At 33.7% G+C, this 25154-nt stretch overlaps 2 protein-coding genes and 1 pseudogene across 2 annotated transcripts in view; all 3 read right to left on the minus strand.

Annotated features, from left to right (window-relative positions):
- The window catches only part of LOC111045938 (arginine/serine-rich protein PNISR), a 34210-nt gene extending 22238 nt beyond the window's left edge, over positions 1 to 11972 (minus strand). The window contains 4 exon segments of the mRNA XM_022331416.2: positions 4642 to 4909; positions 8582 to 8785; positions 10889 to 11020; positions 11815 to 11972. Of these exon segments, the coding sequence (XP_022187108.2) occupies positions 4642 to 4909; positions 8582 to 8785; positions 10889 to 10973 (557 nt within the window). The 5' untranslated portion in view covers positions 10974 to 11020; positions 11815 to 11972.
- Positions 6475 to 6605, minus strand: LOC120352560 (annotated as a pseudogene).
- A 1519-nt stretch (positions 11973 to 13491) lies between the features above and the next one.
- LOC111045935 (ras-related protein Rab-9A) lies at positions 13492 to 24535 on the minus strand. The gene is made up of 3 exons (XM_039433168.1): positions 23993 to 24535; positions 23348 to 23545; positions 13492 to 18622 (listed from the first exon to the last, which is right to left on the minus strand). Exons 1-3 carry the CDS (start codon positions 24197 to 24199, stop codon positions 18371 to 18373), a joined length of 657 nt encoding a protein of 218 aa, XP_039289102.1. The 5' UTR covers positions 24200 to 24535; the 3' UTR covers positions 13492 to 18370.
- Between the last annotated feature and the right edge of the window lie 619 nt (positions 24536 to 25154).

The raw sequence follows: 25154 nt of genomic DNA on the forward strand, positions 1-25154 counted from the left end.
TCACGAAACAATGAGACAGGTTCTACTGTAGCTTGGGCTAGAGCACACTTTTTAATTTCATAAGTAGGCCTTCTTGCGTCATTGTCTTCATTCAGTTGTAGTGCTGCTTTAGATCCACCGAAATCAAAAGTGATGGATGAAAAGTTCTTGAGAAAAACGCCACTGGTCTCTCATTCTGTGTTAATACTGCTCCAATAGCGTAATCTGAGGCATCAGTTTCCAAAGTGAACGGGACTTTTTCATCAATGTGCACTAGAACTGCAGATCCTATTTCTTTCTTTAATGATTCAAATATATTTCTGCATTCTTCATTCAACGGGAAGTGAGTATTATGCACAAGTGGATGGATCTTTTTTGAAAATTCTTTTATCCATTTGGAGTAGTGTGCAAGCATTCCAAGGACACGCTTCAATTCTTTCTGATTTTTTGGAGCTGGTAAGTCAAGGAGTGGTTTCAATCGATCTGGATCGGGCTTAATCATACCCTGACCAATTTCGAATCCCAGAAAGGTTAAATTCTCCATAGATATTTTACACTTTTCTTCATTAATCGTGAGGCCATATTTTTCTGTTGCTCTCCAGAAATTTTCTAAATTTTCATCATGTTCTTCTTGGGTCCTTCCGCATACAATAATATCATCTAAATAGGCATAACATGATGTCAAATTTTCTTGTTCTATGATTTGATCAATCACTTTCTGGAAAGCAGCTACTCCATTCGTGACTCCGAACGGAATTCTTTTGAATTGATACAGTTTGTGTCCAACTTCAAATGCGGTGAAATGCCTTTCCTCAGGCAAGATTGGTATCTGGTGATAGGCAGATTTCAGGTCAATAGATGAGAATATTTTATATTGCGCTACCTTATTGACTAATTCTTCCATTAGTGGTAGTGGATAGGCATCCAAATTCGTGAATTTGTTGATGGTCTGTGAATAGTCAATCACCATACGTTTCTTTTGGTTCTCTCTTGAAGTAACAAATGCTTGAGCTCTCCAAGAAGAATGACTATTTTCTATAATATCAGCATCTTTAAGCCGTTTGACTTCATTCATCATAAACAAGTAATCCTCTTCTGAATGTCGTCTCGATTTAGTTATTATAGGCCGACAGTCCGGTTGAAGATCACGAAACAATGAGACAGGTTCTACTGTAGCTTGGGCTAGAGCACACTTTTTAATTTCATAAGTAGGCCTTCTTGCGTCATTGTCTTCATTCAGTTGTAGTGCTGCTTTAGATCCACCGAAATCAAAAGTGATGGATGAAAAGTTCTTTAGAAAATCGTGTCCCAAAATTACACTAGCGCAACATTTGTTCAATACGATCAAAGGAAAATCATTATATTCTTCGTTCTGGAAATATATTTCACTCAAAGCGCACTCAGTTGTTTTAGTGTTGCAGGCACTTGAAGCAAATGTAATCAAATTGGAATATGGCATAGTTTTCATCTTCGATTGTACTACTAGTTTCTTATCTATAAAACTTGCTGTGCTCCCAGTGTCTAATAGTGCCAATGTATCTATTCCATTAACACGTATAGGAACAAGACATTTTGAGAGGTCAGTGCTGGTATTTGCTGCTGAAATTACTGTGGCAGATACCATTTGGTTTTTTTTATCGTTTCGTGCTCTGCATACTTTTGAAAAATGGCCTATTCGATTACAAGTTAGGCATGGTTGTCCTTTTGCTGGGCATTGGCTATTATCAGTATGATTATTATAGCCACAAAATCTGCATTGAATCTTCTTTTGGTAAGAATTACGGACTAAAGTCGTTTTCTCGGTATTTTTATTCTCGTTTGCTAGGACTGTGTTAACATATTCTGAACTGGTTTCGTATTCTTTAGCAATGTTTTCAGCATTCTCTAACATTCGTGCTTGTGAGATAGCGTCTTGCAAAGTTAGCGATTTCATTTCGAAAAGATGTTGTCTGATTTTCGATGATTCTAATCCGGAGATGAACGCGTCTCGGATATATTCACTTTTGTTATCGTCAGCCGTGACTGCTTGAAAGTTACATGGTAAACTTAGCCGTTTTAGTTTATTATAGAATTGATCAATTGATTCTCCATGGGTTTGTTTTGCTTTAGATAAGCAGTAACGTGCATGTACTACATTTTGAGGTTTTATAAAGCTTTCTTCAAGAGTTGTTATAGCTTCTTCAAATGATATACAATTGCAAATACTTTCAAAAATATTCGGTGACACATAATTGATCAAAACATTCAATTCATCCTTTTTCGGGATTGAACTGTTTTTTAAGAAGTTTAAAAATGTTACCTTCCAATGTCTCCACGTTTTCGGTGCTTCATCTGAATCTTGGTCAATCGATAAAACTGTTGGTTTCAGTATTTTTCCAAGCATTTGGTTTTGCGAATCGTTTTCTCCTTCACTGACTAAATCTTGACGTTTACTCGTTTTTCTTTTCGGACCCATTTATTTTATATTTAATGTCGAATAAATTGTAATAGAATTGGACTCAACACGAGCTTTATTCGACATTAAATATGTGTCTTAGTAACAGAGATAACAGATTATAAATATTACAGCTGTTTTATCATCACACCTTTCACCTTTTGAAACATTGACAGACATTACCTTTTACGATAAAACATTAAAATGAATGCAATAATCATAATATTTATTATAAATTTATTATATAAGCATAATGTATTATTAGACTACCCAGCAATCCCCTCCTGGTCATATTTTATTTAGTTTTTCACCCGATCAGCTGGATTGAACGTTTCACATTTGTGAGGTTAGGTTGTAGCGAAGTCAACAATAAGAAAAGAGCGGAGCGATCATCCTTCGAACATATTTCGAGCCTCTAGCAATCCCTTGCGTAACATCTCGCGTAACGTTCATGATCGGAGCGAGTGCGGAGGGTGTTCGAGGCGCGTATATCTGTACACACCTTTAAAAGGACAATTTATAAGGATTTATAATTCCTTATAAATCATTATAATGTATAGTTTGGTTTAGTTTATACTAAACTGAATTGGCGTTCTATTAAAAAAATTATTTTATGTTATGGTTTCAAATTGTGAGTGCAACATTCTCTGTGTGCCAGTAGGCTAACAGTAATATCGGGGTCATTCACTAACTGTTTGTTAGCTTCACTCCTTTCTCATTCATTCACGTGGATCATTCTTCTCACAAAACCCATATTCTGTTCCATAAGCCATAACTTTTGGGAATGATGACTTTATTTATCACATTGTGTTCAAATACTTAACATGAGGAAAGGCACAACAGGCTCATGCCCAAAACTGTCCCATTTCCAATTTATACTATACTGTCCAAATCAAAATGTTAGTTATGTCACTTTCACTTTTATAAATACAATTTACACTGATGAAATGACTTTGGCTGATGAAATGAGTCACACCAATCAATTTTTTCAGTATTATGAATGCACAAATTTTATAGAGTAGCTTTGATTTATTTACATTTAAAACATGTATATTGTGCAATTCATCTAGGCATATGATCACTATTCAATATAGTAGAAATAGTACTTTAATAGCATGTAAACATTTCAAGAAATCTTATATTACTATAGTATCTATAGTAATATAGATAATATAGTAATACAGCCTGCTCCTCAACCGCAAGCATTTGCCTATGTAAGGAACCTTCTTTAAGACTGTGCAAAGGCTAAAAATAAACTTTCTACTGGTGATATTTTTCCAAGTTTTTCGATTTGTATATCATCAAGCTATTAAAATGAAAAAGTTTTCTCAGGAAAACATTTTTTTTCGATCATTACTTTTTGAGATATGAGCGCCTGAAGTTTGAATTTTTGGGACAGAACATTTCGATAAGATATAAATCCATGAGATTTATTGGATGGATTCTTCATGGTATTGTTGATCTAGTAAAATAAAAATTTTCTGAAAATATCAATTTTTGAAAAAGTTATTCAATTTACCAAAAATAACTCAACTAAAAGTTATTTTTAGTAAATTGAATAACTATCTTAAAAATTGACATTTTCAGAAAATTTTTGTTCTACTAGATCAACAGTACCATGAAGAATCTATCCTCTCAATCTCATGGATTTATCTCTTACCGAATTTGAAATGTTCTGTGCCAAAAATTCAATCTTTAGGCGCTCATATATCAAAAAGTAATGATCGAAAAAAAATGTTTTCCTGAGAAAACTTTTTCATTTTGATAGCTTGATGATATACAAATCGAAAAAATTTGGAAAATATCACGTGTAAAAGTTCATTTTTAGCCTTTGCACAGCTTTAAATTATGTAAGTACAAGAACTTTAGTTGCGCATTGTACGAAGAAATATAATTCTAATTTCAATATCAACATATTAGCCGGTCTTTCATTCATTAATTTATTACCCATCCATACACTCAAGTTTCAATCTAGCAGCCAATTCATTACAACACTTTCCATGTGAGGTACAAAATGGGTCGATTAAATGAAAACAAGAATCTATTGAATAGCAACTAGTCATTGGTTCTCAAAGTTAGTAGACACACGTTGATTGGTTCTAGCTATACAAATAAGATTGTACAGCTGACTAGAATCCTAGAATTTACTTTGAAAATTACTTTGAACCAGCAATCGCTAGCTTTTATTCAATTAACCTAATGGATTTTCAGCATGCCTTCAAGCTCACCTGGTTGAACTGTTCGGTGGGTTGCACTGCAGCGTGATTGTAGCCAAGGAGGGGGCGGGAGGCACATGCATGTCGGCCCCCAAGGCGTCGCCTGCGGCCGATATGTGAGGCGCAGCGGGTGCTGTCATGTTGGCGCCGGCCGTGTTGTACACAAACGGCGCCCCCTTGTCGTCCGCCGCCCCAGGTGTCGCCGTCGCCCCTGCCCCAGCCGCCTGCCAGTTCCATCCCCACTGCTGCCAATTGTTCCACGAGTTCCAAGAGGCACCATCTGTCAAAATATTTTTCAAATGTGAAATGTCTCCACAAATATAAAAATTGTATTTCTAGTTTTGAACTTGCAGCAGGGGCTCATGTTTTTCCTTGCCGGCTGTGACAACAAGAATAATATTTATTTCATTTTATTGAATCGTAAAAAACTCATTTGATATAATTATTGTAAGTTTTCTTATTTTGTTATGTTATTTATAGCAAATTATTATCAAGGCTCAACTCACACTTACGCTACTCAGGTCGAGAAGAGACTCGTATCTAGTCTGTGTTTTCGAGCATGTGTTTTGAAATGGTGACGTCGCGGAGACTAGAATCGACTGGTCTGAGTGTCACCATTTGGAAACACATGCTCTCGACTAGAGTCGAGACTCTTCTCGACCTGAGTCACGTAAGTGTAAGTTGAGCCTAACTAATTCAAAGTTTGGTCTTCTTCCTAATAAATAATGATGAAGGGAGATGAGGCATCTCATCTCACATGACGGGTTAAGTGGAGGAGGAGGATGCTCTTATTGCCTTAGCTTTGCCCAGAAAACTCTAAAATTTTAAAGGGTAAAAATGTAGTTATCTATTCATCAATACGATCACTAACCATAATAAATAGATATGACTGGGCAAGAGCAACAACAGGCCTGACTCAAAACTGCTCAATTCCAAAATAAAAAATAGTACATTTCCAAAAGATAGGTTATATTTACACTGCTAAGAATTTGAGTCCGATTCTATGTCCGAAATGAAGGAAACTAGAAATTTAAATGTATAATAATGAAGCACTAAATTAGAAAATGAAGGCATTAAAATTGTTCATTCAATATTTTTTTTTCAATTTTTTTTTTCTTTTTCTAATCTATTGGACAGGTTCTTAGGACATAATCTATGCAATTGAAATATTTTTATCAGCTTCTGTTAGCTAACAATAGCGCTTCAAAAGTCACTTTTTTGAGGCAGATGGTACACATACCCTACAAAAACCTCCGGTCAGAAAAATTTGATAAAAATATTCAAGTCTCCTCTTCAATATAGCAAAAATTACGTCAACTTTGTTTTTGAAAATCTGAAAAAATTTCATTTTTATGCATTTTAAACTCCTTTTTCACATTCAATGTTCGTTCTATAGACTTCAAATTCATAGCAACTTGTAGCGCTGTTCTTGATGAATAAAGTTGATGCTTAAACTTCTTTTATAGACACAATAATAGCCGCTGGTATGTGTACCTTTAAAGCACTGTTTTACGCTTGCTATGCTCGGGCAGCGAGTGAATAGTACAGCTGGAGCGATCTAGCGGAATTAGTTTGTCCCTAGAACTAAGCGCTCGACGTTAATCTATCTATCAATCATCAATGATGATGAGAGATGAAGTAGTGGAACTACAGCTCAAGGCAGGTTCTGAACCCCAGGAAACAATTCTTCAACTCATAAATAACATTTAGAGGAGTCGACTAATACATTTTAATCATTTTTATCAGTTTATTTTAAAGGCTGATTTATTTTGTGAGACGATGACTACATAAACCGGGGCTTAAGCGTGGGTAATAGCAGGAATGATAATGATAATGAAAGGTTATGCAAATTATGCGCCCGAGATGCCCACATTTGGGGCATTCGCAGGGGTCAACCAAGCAGCAGTGCAATGACAAGGCCTCGCCCTGGGGGAACCGCCTTCTTGATCACGGTAACCCCCACGCCAGGTAAGTATTTTACCTTGTCAAAATAATGATGTTCGAGACTTTAAAAAAGGTAATTGTACACGACCCCTTATTTTCGCCTTCTTCCTCCTCTTAATTAGTTGAATTTACAATTTTTTGAATAAAATATATTTATAATATACAGAGTGTTTAGGAACTCCCTACCAATGCTCTAGGGCATTGTTCCTGGGTAAAAAACATACCTAAATATCATATTTAAATTGCCTGGAAGTCTTCAGTTACTCACACAGCGGCAATTTTGCTTTTTTCACTTATTTTTTTCCAAGTAATGGTTTAACATACAAAATTGAAACTTTTGCACCATCATTTATAACAACTAGACAAAGCTACAAAACAAATATGTTTTTCAAATTCATAAAACAAAATGGCGGCCATTTGGAATTTTGTTTCTTAAATAACTCAGAAAACGATGGTTAAAAAAAAACATTACAAGAATGAAACTTTTGCACGATCATTTATAACAACTAGACAAAGCTACAAAACAATTATGTTTTTCAAATTCATAAAACAAAATGACGGCCATTCGAAATTTTGTTTCTATAACTCAGAAAACGTTGGTTAAAAAAAAAACATTACAAAAATAACTTTTTATAGTAAATTTAATTACCTATCGATTGATACCTGATTTTTTAAGATTGGACCAGTATTAACTGAGATATGACAGTCTTAGTGAAAGGTGACCACTAAAAGTTGGTTGCAGTGCAAACCATGCTGATAGAGTCGCCTCAATGATGCAACAATCTCTATTTGCATTGCATGTTAATTGTAAGCGATTTTAGGTCATTTCAAACAATAAAATAACGTTACATAACCCTCTGAAGGTGAGTGTCCAACCACTAAAGCTGCCATATCTCAGTTAATATTGGTCCAATCTTGAAAAATGTGGTTGTTATAAATGATCGTGCATATTTCAATTCGGTATGTTTAACCATTATTTAGAATAGAAAAAAGCAAAAAAGAAGTGGAAAAAGCAAAAAGACCGCTGTGTAAGTAACTGAAGACTTCCGGACAATTTTAATAATGATATTTAGATATGTTTTTTACCCAGGAACAATGCCCTAGAGCAGTGGTTCTCAAACTTTTGACTTTGAGTCCCCCTGCATAATTCACCTGTAAGCCGGGCCCCCCTACATATCACAACAAATTCTATACAAACAATTATAATTTATTCATGTACTGTAGCTACTATAGTACATAGTTGTTACTTTTGTTTATCATAGCAATTAACAATAAAAAGAACTTCAGTGTGAATGATGAGCTTGATTTTTTTCGCACAGAGTTTGTTGAAAAGAGGTGTCAGCTCTGATAACGCTACTCTAAGCTCCTGGGTCACATCCAGTCTTGATATAAATTTATTTTTCATGGCAGCTAGAGAAGAAAACCCAGTTTCACACGAATAAGTTGTCGCAATGGAGTCAATATCTTTAATGCCTTTTCACTCAAAATTTTGTGTTCTTTGTGCACATCAATCCAAAAGGATGTGAGGGAATATTCTTCAAACTTCATTTTAAGCGCATAGTCACAATGGAGATCAATGAGGTTTTATTTTACTATAATGTTGAGGTAGCACTCATTGATTGAGAATTAGAATGGGTTTTGAATCCATGACAAGCCATTCAAGTTCTCATTAAAATATTTTTAAAAAGAATTTTAAAGATTGCTTATCGTAATTATTTTAGAAGTAAATTCAAATAATTTTCCAACCAAGCTTTGCGGCCCCCCTGAGCATTAATTGCGCCCCCCTTGGGGGTCGCGCCCCACACTTTGAGAATCACTGCCTCAGAGTATTGGTAGAGAGTTCGTAAACACCCTGTATAAGTTATTGGAATAGATTGATGTATATTAATTCAAAATTTTAAATTTTTTGATTATCTGAAATTTTTGATAATTTTAAATTTCATTTTGAATAGATCTACAAAAGTAACAAATCAGAAACCAAACTGAAGCTATAATTTTATCATCATACCATGGGAGACATTGGGTGGCGGAGGTGCTTGAATGATGGTGCCCTCATCATCTTTGGTGTCCATGTCCATAGGTGCCTCCCCACCCTCCACGTCTGCGCTGTCCCCCGGTTTTATTGGGGGAGGGGGCGGAGCCGGCGGAACGTGCTCTGGTGGAAACGTCTCCTTCATTTTTATCCATTGTTGAGCTAGTTGTGCCCAATCAACTGTTCAAAACAAAACAAGACAGCATTGTTTTAGTCACCTATTTCAAAAAAAAATTGTAGAAATAAACTTACTCTTTTTGAACATGAAGAATTTTGTGATCTATTCAAGATTTGGGATTTTATTTTTTTAATACTAGTAGTACAAACCAAGTTTTTGACTGAGCAAAGTGAGGTCTAAGGCTCAACTCACACTTATACAACTCAGGTCGAGAAGAGACTCGACTCTAGTCGAGAGCATGTGTTTTCAAATGGTGACAATCGCGGAGACTAGAATCGACTAATCTGAGTGTCACACAATTTGGAAACACATGCTATCGACTAGAGTCGAGTCTCTTCTCGACCTGAGTCGCGTAAATGTGAGTTGAGCCTTAGATTCAAGTCGACGGTTTAGCATTTCTCTTTATGTTTATAATATCACTCGTTTTTATGACGAAACGCGGCAATAGCTTTTCATGAAATTTGACAGGCATGTTCCTGCCTACATTTTTTTCTTATCAGTGAGATAGACCAAAGACCTTGAAGAGGTATAGACTCACATTGCCTATGACTTCCCAATGCTAGCTCTTACTTGAAATTGAAAGCTGCCATTGAGGTATTTTAACGCGAGATATTATATAATATACAGAGTGTTTCAGAAATAGTGTCGAACATTTTAGGATATTGTTCCTGGATGATAGGAGACTACAAATGTCGTATTTGAAGTGTCCAAAACTCAGCGGTTATCCGTATAGCTGCCATTTTTTTCACTTAGAGATTCTTATCTCAAGAAGAGATGTTGTATTAATCTGAAATTTGGCCTGAATATTTATGCTACTCAACTTTGAAAAATAAATTGAAAAAATTTTCGATGAAAATAAAAAATAAAATAGAAAATTTTAGGTGTGAATTTTCAAAATGGCAGCTATTTTAAATTGTTGATTGCAAATTTCACGAAAACCGTTCACTTTACAGAAAATTTACAAAAGACAAAAAGTTAGCAAATTTTATCAAAATTTCAAGGTTACCTCATTTATTAAGATTTGTCAAAGAATAACAGAGAAATTTATTATTTTTGTATTGCATGTATGACCACTTTTCACAATTTAAACATCAATATTACATTTTTAATTCCAAATGTATTTAAGATGAAGCTTTGAAACTCGGTATGGATCCATATGGCTATTCAACTGATTTATAATGTTTTTCAAATGATCTTTTTTGTTCGATATCATGCATGCTGTACGAAAATAATATATTTCTCTGTTATTCTCTGACCAATCTTAATAAATGAGGTATCCTTGAAATCTTGATAAAATTTTTGTCTCCTGTAAATTTTTTGTTAAGTAAATTGAGTCTTTATAGGATAAATATTCATGCCAAAATTCAGATAAATACATTTCTTCTTGAGATAAGAATTTCTAAGTGAAAAAAAAACAAAATGGCAGCTATATGGATAACCGCTGAGTTTTGGACACTTCAAATACGACATTTGTCCCATTTCTTCCTATCATCCAGGAACAATATCCTAAAATGTTCGACACTACTTCTGAAACACCCTGTATATATTTGTAATAATATAGATTACAAGAATCTTCAAAGTCTTTGGTATGTAATAATCTTTCAGGTTGTACCCTCAATGACCGATTTAAATTCCAAGTACACTAGCGCTGCATGTGAGTCTATGCATCTTTAAGGTCTGATAAAAAATCAGACTATAGAATTGTTCATCATAAATAAACTGTCAAATGGATCATTAATTCCATGCAATGACGCATACAATTTATAGGTATATCTAAATGTAACTTAGTAAAAATCAGCTGAAGTATATATATATAGACTATTGATTTCATGCAATTAATAACTGAAAATAAGATAGTATTTTCTCACAACCTTTCTCTCAACTTTCTCTGCTTTTAACTCGGGCTGACCTGTTGCCAGTATGTCTTGAAGGAGATTAGCTTTTAATGTTAGCATTTTTGATACTCCAACCCCACCATTCATTAGCCGTTTACACAACGATATCACGCCGACACGACATACAGACAGGATTTACTCTTTACCCTGCGTAAGGTCTACTGTTCAAAGAACTACTAGTTTATAATGGTTGATGAAAAGAAAAATTACCTTCATCATTGGACATATTCTGGTAGGCCGATGGATTCAACGCCCATTGGGTGGAATACCCACCACCGCCATCACTCGGCCACATCGTACAAGTTGTTATTGTATCAGAAGGACCTTGAGAATAAAAACATTCTGAAAAATAGAACAATCAAATAAGTTACAGTACCTACTATATTCAATATTCAAGAAAGTCTAATTACTATTCTAATCAGTTATGGGCTTGTCAACAATACATCGAACAAGAGAGATAAACCACCTGAAGTACTAGCTAAAGAGTTGAAACAATTACCAAGGATTATAATTCAAGTTTTATTAATAATTTAATATAGATTAAGGCACATGTAGATTTTTTAATAGGTACTAATCAATACAGTAGCCTACGCTATACATATCTATTGCTATACTACAGTATCCTATAAGCTATATATTAATACATATCACACAATTGACATTCTAAGTGATAGTAGCTTACTGATAATTCTAATCACATCAATCGAGCAAACATGAAAAATAATTTTCTAAATAGGTAAAGAAAATTGAAATACGTCAATAGGCTACCCCAAATAGAAACGCGGTTATGGCATTATTAGAAAGAAAAGTTATATATTATTCAATTTGATAAATTGAGTTTTTAATAAGAAGCTAATACAGGTTAGTAAGATTAGTTCCAGTTGGACAAAACAAAGCAAGAAATCAATGTAATAAGGAATGGATTGTTAGATAAATATTGTTATGGTATTTTTATTTTCAAGTAAAATATTAGCAGACAAATACATTATTTAATATTGCATGAAAACATATCAGAATGCCGGTCGATACACTTCTTGCTGAGGGGTAACAATGTGAATCCTGTCACAGAAAAGCTAAGAATAGTAATGAAATTATAACAAAAATAAATTGAGCAAGTGTTAAATTAAAGGCCTTACCTTCAGAACTTGATAAAAAATATTTAAATGAGCTCAAAAGCCAAGTAATTAATTAGTATCCTTCAATTTATACAGAAATATACAACCAAAGGAAAGACGCCATCACGGAGTAACTTATCTTCTGCTGTCTGAATATTTTCGCTTTACTTAACCTAACTTATCAACATGCCACACGGAAAGATTAAAAATAATGTTTATTTAATTCGAAATCAACTCAATTAAACTTATAAATTTATCATAGTATGTCAAAATTATCAATTGGGGATATAATAGGATCTTCATAAAATTAAACTGTTATTCGGAATTTTTCTTTGTATATCCTGTCTGGACACACCCTTCTCAAAATTGCTCAATTAAAGATAAAACGATGATCAGTAGTTTGAAAAGAGTACCAAAAGTGTGAATATCATCATAATAGTAATGTTATTTAGTAGCACATGCACGTAGTATTTCTCATGCAATTTTGAGTTTCTCATTAATCTTATATAAGTAGCAGGTAACCCGTGCTTTGCACCGGGTAAACTTATAAGTTGCAATATACAATGTCCAGAAAACATGAAAAAAAGAATGATAGTTTGACACCTTGTGAGACCGGACTCCCCATGATTACCATAATTATTATTTTGTCAAATTAGGTGGATAATCTTAATCATAACAGAATTCGAACCAGTTCAATTATGGATATATCAATTTAAATATAATAAAAAGGTACCTAAAACAAATAAGTCTTTTAGAAATGGGTTTTCCAATTTGAAGTTTTTAGACAACAGAATTACAGGATGCAACAGGTACGGTACTCTACCTTGTACTATACATTCCATTCCCTATTAATTTATTATTACTAAGTTATATAAACCTTGAAGTAAATGAATAAATTACAGTTTCATTAATGCTATTTTAAAATAGAATCATCCTTCTAATGTTTCATATTATTAATAATAATAATGAGGGTGATGCCCACATAAGCTCATAGGCTTGTGCGTGGGCGATGAGAAAATAGGTACTTTAACACTAAAAAGATCATATTAATAAATACAAATTCGCTATATAAGTCACCACAGCCAGTCCCCCACACAGCCGCACTGAACTGGGATCTCCGCTCGATTGTCCTCACACCCACAGCAAGTTCCATAGTCGGCAGGCAGTCACATGAAAATACACCCAGTACGATGCCTTAGCACAATCAACGCAGAAAAATTATTTCGTGTACAACCTCTCCCTAAATCTAAAATTAATGCTCAATAATATTCAGGGCTCTTAGTTCAAATAAAAATATTAACATGAGGATGGAGTAGGATCAAAACCTTTTGAAGCTGAGAATGTTAGTAGGGTTTCACACCAAAGCTGGGCCGAACCGAGCGGAATCCGCGTGCGCGCTAACTATGCAGGATTTAGTCGGGATCATTCAAATCAACACTGGGCCGAGCGGATTTGTGCAGTCGGCTTGACGCCCAAAACTGATTCAAGTATGGTGTGTACTGTGTTCATCTCGATCTGGATTGTAAACAAATATCTAGCAGTAATTTTAAACTCTCTGAAGCCTATCAGACAGTGCCACAGTCATGTCATGTGTAGTGTGTTACAATAGAGGTGAAAAATCATTTCATTCATGAATAACAACACATTATTTTTTCAATATCGTACATTCAATGAAGGTAGAAAATAAGTCGACAAAAATTATGAATGGATAATTTAATACATTAATAACTGCAATCACATCAAGCGAGACCTTTTCCGGTAACTATTCCTCTCGTATAAACAATACAAAAATAATTTGTAGATATTTTTCATTGGCAAATAATTTTTATATAACATTGAAGAATTATACTATAATAATTACATAATTTTACAATTCGCATATAAAACTTCAAAATGAGCCAATTAATATATTGTATGCTCGTGATGGACAATAAGATGTATGGTATATCAATTAGAAACTGTGAGCTATACCACAGTACCAATAAATTTGAAACTACGTCAGTTAGTTGGAATACATAATAATTCCCACTATATCGGTTAGTTGGAATACATAATAATTCCCACTTTGTCATACCTCATGTTCCAAATGTTATTGTATTGCTATAAGATAAATTATTTATTATTACAATTATTGTTATAGAAAAATGCTAGAATTAGCTAAATACTTTTCATGAAAAAGAAGGCAATTTCGTTTCATCTGTACTGATAATTTACATTTAAGGCCAGCTTTGATTATTATATTTACAAATTGGAGCATTTAAATAGTATGGATTATAATAGCATACAATAGTCTTAATTAATTAGAATAATATAACAATATTATAAGAAGAAAACGTATATCCATATATTTAATAATACCAATGCAATTTGATAAGCATATCAATTAAGTTCATATGAATTGATTGGAGTCAGTTGAAAATTTAAACTATTGAATTATTTAATGGAATATTATATGAATATAAAGTTTAAATGGACAAGATTCAAAGGTTCATTTTTTTATTTATTTTTTTGGCTTTTGAAGAGGGCAGTGATGTTAAAAGGTGGGAAGGATCAAGAACTAAAAACGCTAAGTAAACTACTTTTCTCAATGTATCAGAATTATACTTTCGAACTCAGATATATTAAAAACTATGAATTTAAGTATTCTATATTATTGTGAAATGCATGAAAAGTCAACCATATAAATTAACATACTCTAGGTTGGATCTGTGATATCCAAGAAATCAAGTTTTTAAAATAAATATCCATTTTCAATAATACAATAAATTATTGAATTTAACATTTCAACTCAAATACATCACAATAATTTTTATAATAAGAATAAAATTTATTTTTAATTTATTAAATTTATTTTAATCTAGACTATTCATTTAAGGGTTAAGTGATGTATTATTGAATAGATGGAGAAGCATCTAGGAGGTTTTGATCCTTCTAATAGAATATTAAATAAGTAGAAACATGCAAGTGAAATAGAAAAAAAAAAAAACAGTGAAGCGATATGAAGGCTGTAAATGAATGATATCAAATGAATTATCATTGAATAAAATAGTTTTTCACAAAGAGAGAAAAATATAAATTATTAACACATTCGTTCAATACTCTGTAGTGATGCATATTGACTTTCTATAAGAAGTACTAGTATTATAATAATCTCAAAAAACAGGCATAAAATACTTCCTCTACAAATAATGACAATTTAATAAAAACAGAAGTTGAGTCATAACATTTAAAATAACATATTCTGAAAAATAAAAGATATCACAAACAGTGATTCAATGATTGAAGAATTTTTTCGATTCGTAACCCAATATAATTTATCACAATTTTAAAAGTACACAAAAAAGATTAGTAAATACTTTAGTTATCGAGAATATATGTGTTTTTTCTAAACGTGCATCAATTTCATAACTATTTTAGAAGTTGAAACAATGATAATATTCCATAATTAAAACACTAAAACAATTAAAAAATAATAACAACATTACTAGTGTCTTATTCTATCGAAATATCACAATATTCATACCAAACATAATCTCAAAAGGCACACATTATTATTTATTAGTTGTATAGTGATTCGATAGTAGTGAAAGTGATGTAATGATTATGATAATAATTGAGTAAAATTTATGTGTCTAGTTTTCCTAGATTAAAATAGGTGGTGAGTTTTTCAATTCACTATGATAAACAAGAATAACTTAGAATTAATCATTTGATTAATATGATTAACACACTAATATATTATGGGTTTATGATGTGATGAATAAGTATGTATCTAGGCCTACCAATCCATGATAAGTGAAATATATTATATTATTGACTTTAATAGGAGATATAATAATATATATGATGAATGCAAAGGCCTAATATATTAGAAACAGGACATACAGCAGTAAGTGTTAAATTTATAAGATGCGATAGATGATTATTACTACATTAAGCCATGATAATTGAGGACACTTCAAGGATTAAGTTTTCAAAATATAAATAATGAATAAATTAAATATAATATGACAAGTGCAATAAGATTACTTATTAATAATTTATGGCATGAATTATTTTCCAATGATACTCATATTGAAAACTTATTTTATTTCCTAGGCTCGTTCCATTACTTGTAGAATTGATAACACTAAATTTTTAGGTGAATTGAAAACACGCATTAAAATATTGATTTGGAATATAATTGCAGTGCTTTAATTGAAAGAAAAAGAACAAATGAATGGGAAAGTCATTACCATTGTTCAATTCAAGTACACAAACATAATTTCAACATAGAATTTGAGTTGGTTGAATAAATAAAATCAAATCTGAGCATACTCATTTTCAAAATAAATTAGAGATTCAATATTCAAATCTACATTCAGTGAGAGAAAATATTTTGAAGATTTCTAATTAAGACTATGAAAGAGATTCAATACTAAAATCTTTATAAAGTAAGATCAGAGATTTTGAATATTTCTAAAGCCGTGTCCACACTGAACAAATGTTCGACATACATGTTCGGCAAACATGTTTGTTGAGGAGCTCAGAGACAATCATTTTAAAAAGTTTGGACAATCATTGTTTGTTAAACAAAAAATACTGTTTTCCAAACATTTTCAGTTTGACAGCTGTAAAACATAAAACCTGTTCTTCCCACTCACAAATACTTTGTTTGGTGACGCGTCCACACTGGCCATGGGCAAACTTTGTTTGTCAAACATAATAAAATTTTCACAAACTTTTTCAACAAACATGTTTGTCGAACATTTTTTCAGTGTGGACACGGCTTAATTATAACAATGAAATAACCATAGAAAAAATAAGAGTAGACAAACTGGAGAGTGGAGATAGAATACAAGTTTTAGAAACATACACAAATTAATAATATTTAAGAATTCAGGATACATGAAAATTAAGAGGATAAGAGATAATAAAGAGAAGAAGGGTGAAATAAGGACGGATGTGAAGGACGGACTAAATATGGCAGAAGATAAGGTGATGAGGAGAGGAAACATGGAATACATACAAGAAATATAAGCTATGTTGGGACAGACTTTTTCAAAAAGCGAGTGAAAATAGCAAATTTAATTAGTTTTAAAAAAATATTGAATGGATGATTCGCGTTATTTTGTTTAAAAAGTCAAAAATTAATACAATTATGGGAGGAAAGCTTTATGCATGTAATGCTGCATCCACATGTTTGCCCAACGAAGGCCAATGACGACCAGCGTCAGTGTGAGCAAGGCCTTACTGGCCTTCATTTGCTTACGTTGGGTTAACAGGCTGGGCCAGCTTACTAGGACTATAGTGAGGTCCACGTTTTAATAGCAGTGGATAAAGATAGAAGACCAGCGTTACCGATTGTCTGCCTTGATTAATTATATTTCTACATTGTTTAAAACGGATTTGGCGACGTTGCGGAGCTGTAGAAAAATAGCGCTGTCTGTTTTGTCGCATGATAGACAAGGATAGCAACATCAATGTTAATCAAATATTGCCATTATAACGTGGACCTCACTATAGGCATAATAGAGATGACACATCAACTCCCTGACGCTAGAGGTCACTTTACAACGCTATAATAATTCCCACATGATACAATGATATTAGCTGTTTTTGAAATTGGTGAGGGTGATTTCAGTGTTGCTCAGTGATTAGAAACTCAGAATTAACAAATGTACAATTCTTAACTATTTCCAAATTGCTAGAATTTCATAGGAACTACATGGAAGACACTCTTGTTTCAATTAAAATGATAGGCCACCTTGTATGGTTTGTATATTATAGCAACAATATATTGTTTACCAGTAATAAAACACCGTTATTGCCAGCAGCAAAGTAACTAGTTCCATCCGAAAAATATGAGTTAGGTAGCTTAGGCTCAACTCACACTTACACGACTCAGGTCAAGAAGAGATTCGACTCTAGTCGAGAGCATGTGTTTCCAAATGGTGTGACACTCAGATTAGTCGATTCTAGTCTCCGCGACTGTCACCATTTGAAAACACATGCTCTCGACTAGAGTTGAGTCTCTTCTCGACCTGAGTCGCGTAAGAGTGAGTTGAGCCTAAAAGTACTGTTTTTAGCTAGCAACAGAATGTTTTGGCTAAAAAAAACAAATGTTACACCTTATCCACATGTTGGCCAAATGTAGGCCAATGACGACCAGCAACAATGTGTGGATGGGTGGTTTGTGAGCGCTAGCCTAGATGTAGACTAGGCATTATCAGGCTGGGCCAGCTCACTGGGCAATCGACTAGACCAACATTTGGACTAGGTATAAGCCAGCAACAATGGCTAGTCTGTGGCTAAAAAAAACATGTTGTTACGGCAAATCCAAATTTGTTTTTCTTTTGTATCAGCAAACAACGTACTATTCGTAACCAGTTGAAACTTATTTTTCTAGCAACCAATAAGGTTTTGCTTATAGCCTTTAGCAACATACAAAATTGTTGTATTTGAAAATATAATGCAGATTTTCAGACAAATTAATGTACAATGTACTCTCATTAGCCAAAACAAACCTTCTCTGTTGCCAGCAATAAGTATTTTTCAATAAACTCCTAGGAAATACTGTTTTCATAAGTGGAATGTGCTAGTTGGTACAACATTTGGAACTGTTGCGCTGGGAAAGTCGTGACAGGTTGACGGTGTCGGCCACATAGTTGTTGGATTTGTCGAGGGCCTCCTCTAGCCTCTTCCAGCTGTCGACACCCAGGGCGAAGGCAGTGTCCACGTTGGTCGCATCCTTAGAGCTCGTCTCGATGTAAGGCACGTTGTCGTTCACTTCACACCAGCACTTGATTTCAGATTCACTCACTTCTCGTTTTTCAGCACTTATATCAGCCTGCAAATCAAATTATTCATCAACTCACAGTTTGATACTAGAAAATTATTAAATACTACTAAACATTATAAGAAATTTATTATACACTTTCTATGGTTAACAGCCATTGGGCTGGTTGGCAGCAGCTCTCCATGCCTCTCTGTCATCCGCCATCCTATGAGGTCACTGTACAGGGTGTCTGATAAGTCACTCCCTATTTTTATACAGCTATAATTTATTTATTTATGAACCAATTTTGTTAGAACTACATTTGTTAGATAGAGCACTCCTTGAGGTTGTGTTTTACACCAATTTTCATTTGTTTCAGTTTAGAAATGCCCCCTCTCTTGACTATGGAAGAACGAACCAAAATAGCAGCTCGTTATAAGGTCTGGGGATCTGTGGTGCGAGTACAATGGTGGTGGAGGGCTGAACGAGGGATCCATGCAACATTGGATGCAAAAACTGTTAAAAATTGCCATTCCAAATTACTAACAACAGAGAGTGTCGCAGATGCGAGACGATCAGGAAGACCATCAACGTCAAGGACAGCAGAGAATGTTGACAGTTTTCGTGAAATGTTCATGAGGAGCACTAAGAAATCACTGCATCAAGGATCCCGTGAAAGTGGTATATCACGTTACTCTGTTGCAACGATTCTTAAGAAAGATCTCAGTTTTAAACCATGGAAGGCACGAGATCCTTGATGCAGTGATTTCTTAGGGCTTCTCATGAACATTTCACGAACTCTGTCAACATTCTCTGCTGTCCTTGACGTTGATAGTCTTCCTGATCGTCTTGCATCTGCGACACTCCCTATTGTTAGTCATTTGGAATGACAATTTTCAACAGTTTTTGCATCCAGTGTTGCATGGATCCCTCTTTCAGCCCTCCACCACCTTTGTACTCGCACCACAGATCCCCACACCTCATAACGAACTGCTATTTTGGCTCGTTCTTCCACAATCAAGAGAGGGAGCATTTCTAAACTGAAACAAATGAAAATTGGTGTTAAACACAACTTCAAGGAGTGCTCTATCTAACAAATGTAGTTCTTACAAAATTGGTTCATAAATAAAGAAATTATAGCTGTATAAAAATAGGGAGTGACTTATCAGACACCCTGTATTTGGCACATCTCAGATCCTTCTTCAGTTATTTTATTTTGGGAAATACTCTGAGGGAAATTATACACTTCTGAACGCTAAAATCATTCCATATAAAGTAGAGGAAGTAAATTAATGTGAGTAGTTGCGCAAGTGGGACAAATGGAGATTCAGCAGGCTTTGCTTCTAAGTTGAAAGGTTTAATGTTATGCATAAAATTAAGAATGCAATATCATAAAAGGATTTTGCACAAAAAACATCAGCAGACATGGGTGTTCTTCTTGACCAATTAACTTATTCACTTGCGATTTGCTGCAAAACAAATGTTAGCGGGTTATATGACTTATAGGTGCATGATGTATTTTTTTTTAAATACGCTGCTTGAGTCAAAATTAAAATAACTAAACAAATTGTAAACTTATATCCAGTAATATACTAGGATGGCTTTTAGCCTGTACTAAAATAGCTACAGAACCAAGTACAATATTTAATTATTTATTTAGTGGAGCGAAGAAGGAAAGAAAATAGGCCTGGATATTAATACAAAAAAATCCTCAAAATGACGGCAGAAGATAGACGCAGACAGAAAACTGACATTACAAGTCTGGGTCAACAGCTAAATGGTGAGAGGGAATTTAAATATCTAGGCACTATAATCAATAATGAGAATAGGATACAAGAGGATATTCATAGCAGAATCTTAGCTGGAAATAGAGCGTATTTCGCCAACTTAAGACTAATGAAGTCTAAGATCCTTTCTCGAGGAACGAAATTGAAAATCTACAAAATCCTTATTAGACCAGTAGTGACCTACGGCGCAGAGGCATGGACATTAAATGTTAAAGAGTGTTGGGACCAGTGAGAACAGCGGAAGGTTGGCGAACAAGGAGTAACGCAGAGGTGAACGTGTTCCTGAATGGAGAAGATATTGTGCGTTTCATCAAAGCGCAAAGAATAAGGTGGCATGGTCACGTGACAAGAATGGGAATAGACAGGTTATCCAACAACTTGATGAACGCACAAATGATGGGGATTAGAAAGCGTGGAAGACCAAGGAAGAGGTGGCTACGGGATGTGGAGGAGGACTTGCATATCATGCGGTCGTGGAAGAGAAAGGCAGAAGACAGAGAAGCATGGAGGCAAATCGTGAGGGAGGCCAAGGTCCACACCGGACTGTAGAGCCAGCGAAAGTAAAGTAAAGTAAGTAAGTATTTAGTGAATAGAGTAAACAATACAGTAGTCGGAAAAGAAAAACCAGGCTATTGCCTAAAACTTCTTCAATTTCCTAATTTTGTCTTAAATATTGTCCAAATATTATAGGTATTAATAGAGGTCATATATAGAGGCATCTGAAGTCAATATTTTAAAACAAGATTTTCGAATAATTTTTTGTGTATCAAATAATGTTATATTTAAAAAAATCGTCATCTGAAACGAAAAAATCATTGAAAGATCGAAATTTTCTGTTGAAGATCGATTTTGGATTCACACATCGGAGGTGACTACATTTTGACGATTCCCACAGTCTTGGAACTGCTGGTGAGGACCGAGGACGCAAAAAGTTAGTAATGGAGTTGGAATACCTTGCATTGTTTTGCTATGATTTTAGAATATCAAAAAACAAAAATTTTGTATACCTAAAAATAAATGCCAAGTGGTCTGACTAGCTCACTAAAATTTGTACTAGATAAACAAATGGTGACGAGTAAGTTAAATGATAGAGTTGATCAAATATTAAAATATTTCATTATTAAAACTAGCACCAGCAAAATCAATTAATTTTAAGAGAGCAAGCGACAATTTTATCGGTACGGTGTCATACCAGTGAAATGCTTTGTATTATCACAATTCATATTAAGTTTCGAAACTACAGATTCATAAGTTTCAAAATTCACAACTCTTTAGTTTTATTACACAGTTATATGTATTTGATTGCACTCCATTTAACGCATATGAACCGGACGACTAGACCCTTCAGAACAGTGGCGTAACGTTTCCTAACCGGACCCCCCCCCCGCAAAAAAAATTCGGGCCCCTCTTCTAAAATCGTACCACCTTTCTCCAGCCCCCTTCTCCCTTAATCCCAAGCATTAAACTCTATTGTGAGCGTACATCTTTCATGAGTGAATGACATAGCTTTGTTGAAAAAATAAAACTTGTCCTCGATTGAATTCTACAATTCAAGTCAGGAATTATGTTTTACTATTATATAGTATTTATATTTACGGCGCCCCTGCCACACTATATGGTATATATGTTCAGGAATTCAATGGGAAAATAATCTCTTTCCTCCAATTCTCACTTATAGATAGTAAAGATAACGATGTAATTTAGAACCATTCTGACAATCTTTGTTTGAATCAGAGAGAAAAGAAGTAAATCTTATCTAACCTATAAGTAAGTGGTTTGAATAGTCTGAGTCTGGATTGTCTCACCGGATGTATAAATTTTAATGATTTGTAAACAAACAACATTCCTAATTTTTCAATAAGCTCACTACCAGCACACAATTATTGAAGCTCTGTCAATGGAACTATAATTATTATTAAGTGTAAATTTGAACAATGATTGTTTTTCTTTCTTGCCTTATTCATTATTTTCTACTTGTATTCTCTTGATATCAATTCATAACCAGACTGATAACATTGTTCTATTGCATATTTCTTCTTACACAATGAATGAAACCTGTCATTTCCCACAATAAAACTTCATTTTTATCAAAAGTTACTTCCATGATTATTTAATTTTTCTTTTTAAAGTATGCAATATATAATTATCATTTTGGGCTCTAACCCGGGCCCCCTACACCGCGTAATTTTATTTTCTCAGAAAACCTATATTAGCCTACATATTATCCGGGCCCTAGCCCAGGCCCCCCCGAGCCGCGTGGGCAGCGGGGGTGTACGTTACACCACTGCTACAGAATTTGAAACAGGCCTACTTATAAAAAAGTACGTAGGACACAATTTCTTAAATCTACAACATAGAAAGCCCTCATCAAAAAGTAGACTCCAAATAGTTACAATAGACTCGATTCTAGTATCTTCACTTTTGAACATATTGAATTAGGGTGTGGTTAAAGAAGAGGGTAGATCTGTACGGGTAGCTCCCCTATCTGATTGAAGCATGCCATGAAAGTAGATTGAATCCCGTACTTCTGTGGACAAGGCTAAACAAGAAACCAGCATTTTTGGTGTTTTCATTTCAATTAAGCAATCTTACAAATATCTCACTTTTCAAAGCACTTATTTAGAGTTGACTAAATCCAGACAGATATAAATGAATAAATAATACAAGATAAAAATGAGTATCGGCTTTAAGGTTTTCTGAGTATTTTCATATTTAACGTTTTTCATTGCTATTTGAAGTAGGCCCTAATAGAATCAATTAGGCCTATTATAGAATCAATTGAAACTTATTCGACTTGGCTACAGCAGGATTCAAAGGCACTGATACAGTAAGACCTTTAATAAGTAAACCTATTTACTTTCTTGAAAGACAATGTAGATTAAATCCAACATTTTATCATGCCTATATTTTGTACTGTAGTAAATAGGCGGTAAAAATAGATTCTATTATAAAATTACTCTTGGTGCTTGCAGATGTGAAGAGAAATGTGGACTAAAATCCACAAACTTACCTTACTGGCCACGACAATGAATGGGAATGTTGAGGCATCTTTGATATTGGCGTAATGGAGAAATTCATTCTTCCACATTGTCAGGTTCTTGAAACTTGTTCTATCGTCAACTGCAAACGTCAGCATACAAATGTCTGTCCCTCTATAAAATGGCGTTCTAAGGCTTTTGAATCTTTCTTGGCCTGCAGTGTCCCAGATCTGGAATGGAAAAAATAAAATATTAGAATTGATATCGTACAATGGCAAGACATTGATCTATGAAGATAGATTTTATAAGCTTTAGGCTATATTATTCAATAAAAAATTTCGAGTACCGATCCTTTTTTAGTATGAACAGAATTAATTTTATCATAAGATGAGATCTAGAACATTATCAAAACAATGTTACAAGACATTAGTCTTGTCACGTACAAGTTTTATTATCAATATAGAATAGGCCTACATTCACTAAAATTAAAAAAATGCAAGTTTCATGTTGAGATGGATTACCTTATGCAAAACCTCGTCAAAACGGAATAAAGTAAAATAAGATTCAATATTTGTAAGGTAACTTTCAAATATATTATTATCAATTGTATTGCTTAGAAAAATTGAATCAATTTTAAACCAAAATATCCTTATGAAACTGAATATTATTCACTTTACCTGCATTGTGTACGTTTCATCATTTATCTTCACGTCTTTGTTTAGAAATTCAACACCAATAGTATGGAAAGAATTGTCATTGAACTGATTATTAACATATCTGTTCATCAAACAAGATTTTCCAACACCACCATCACCAAGAATTACTATTTTTAACAGTACGTTTCTGTTTGGAGGACGAGGTCCGCCTAGCGCGTGTGAAGCCATTACTGATTCACTTTTAAGTTATGCAAAACTCAAATTCTTTATTGTATTATAAGTGCAGGTAATTAGTTTAACGTTGTCATTTCGTAACGAATTTAGCTATCTCATTTTTAAATTTACGAAGTCAGAAGATAAACTATGTTCTTTAAACGAGTAACTGTTCATCACTTAATAAAACATCACGACTTAAGAAAAAACACTATAATCTAACTTAAATCCTTCATCAAACGTCATAATATTGTTCTTAATGACAATAGTTTACTATCAATACTATCACTGATACTGTTGAAGTTGAAGTTTGTTGTGGTTGTCATATTTTCATTTCAAGATCTCAAGGCTGAAGCTGGTGAAGGCTCAAGAACACGTACCAGCTGATTACGACGTATTCTATCTGCTTTCAGCTGTTATCAGTTTCAAGATTAAAGAAAATGCAATTTTGAATACACAATATTGTTATAGAAATTTTGTCATAGAAAAATTCAAACATACTAAACTTCTTTAGGAAGCAAATTTCAATAGAAAGGGATTGAACTGTATCCTTTCATAAAAATTATAGACGAAAGAAACTTTCAAAAATTATTAGTTGGTACCCATGTTTACGGTAAGCGGGAAATTTTAAATGTTATATAGAGCGTTCTATACCAGGTCATTTTGGCCATGTAGGCTATTTTGTAGATAGCATATCACAGAAATATGCAAATAGGTAACGATAAGCAAGCAATGGATAGAGTTACAATACTTGAGAGAAATAATCAGAAAACTACATTTTTCAGTTTTGCACTTTTGTACGGTAACTTATAAAGGCATAAGAAATTAAGTTTGTAATTAGTTTTTTTAAATAGCACAAAAATATTTTTAAATTGTGATTTTGTGCAAAATTTTTCGCCAAGCGTTTTATAAGACGACATTCAATTTCACTACATATTGAAACGACTCCAAGCACTCTTTCAATACGTTG

Source organism: Nilaparvata lugens, chromosome 7, assembly GCF_014356525.2.
Source record: "Nilaparvata lugens isolate BPH chromosome 7, ASM1435652v1, whole genome shotgun sequence".
NCBI classification, from domain to species: domain Eukaryota; kingdom Metazoa; phylum Arthropoda; class Insecta; order Hemiptera; family Delphacidae; genus Nilaparvata; species Nilaparvata lugens.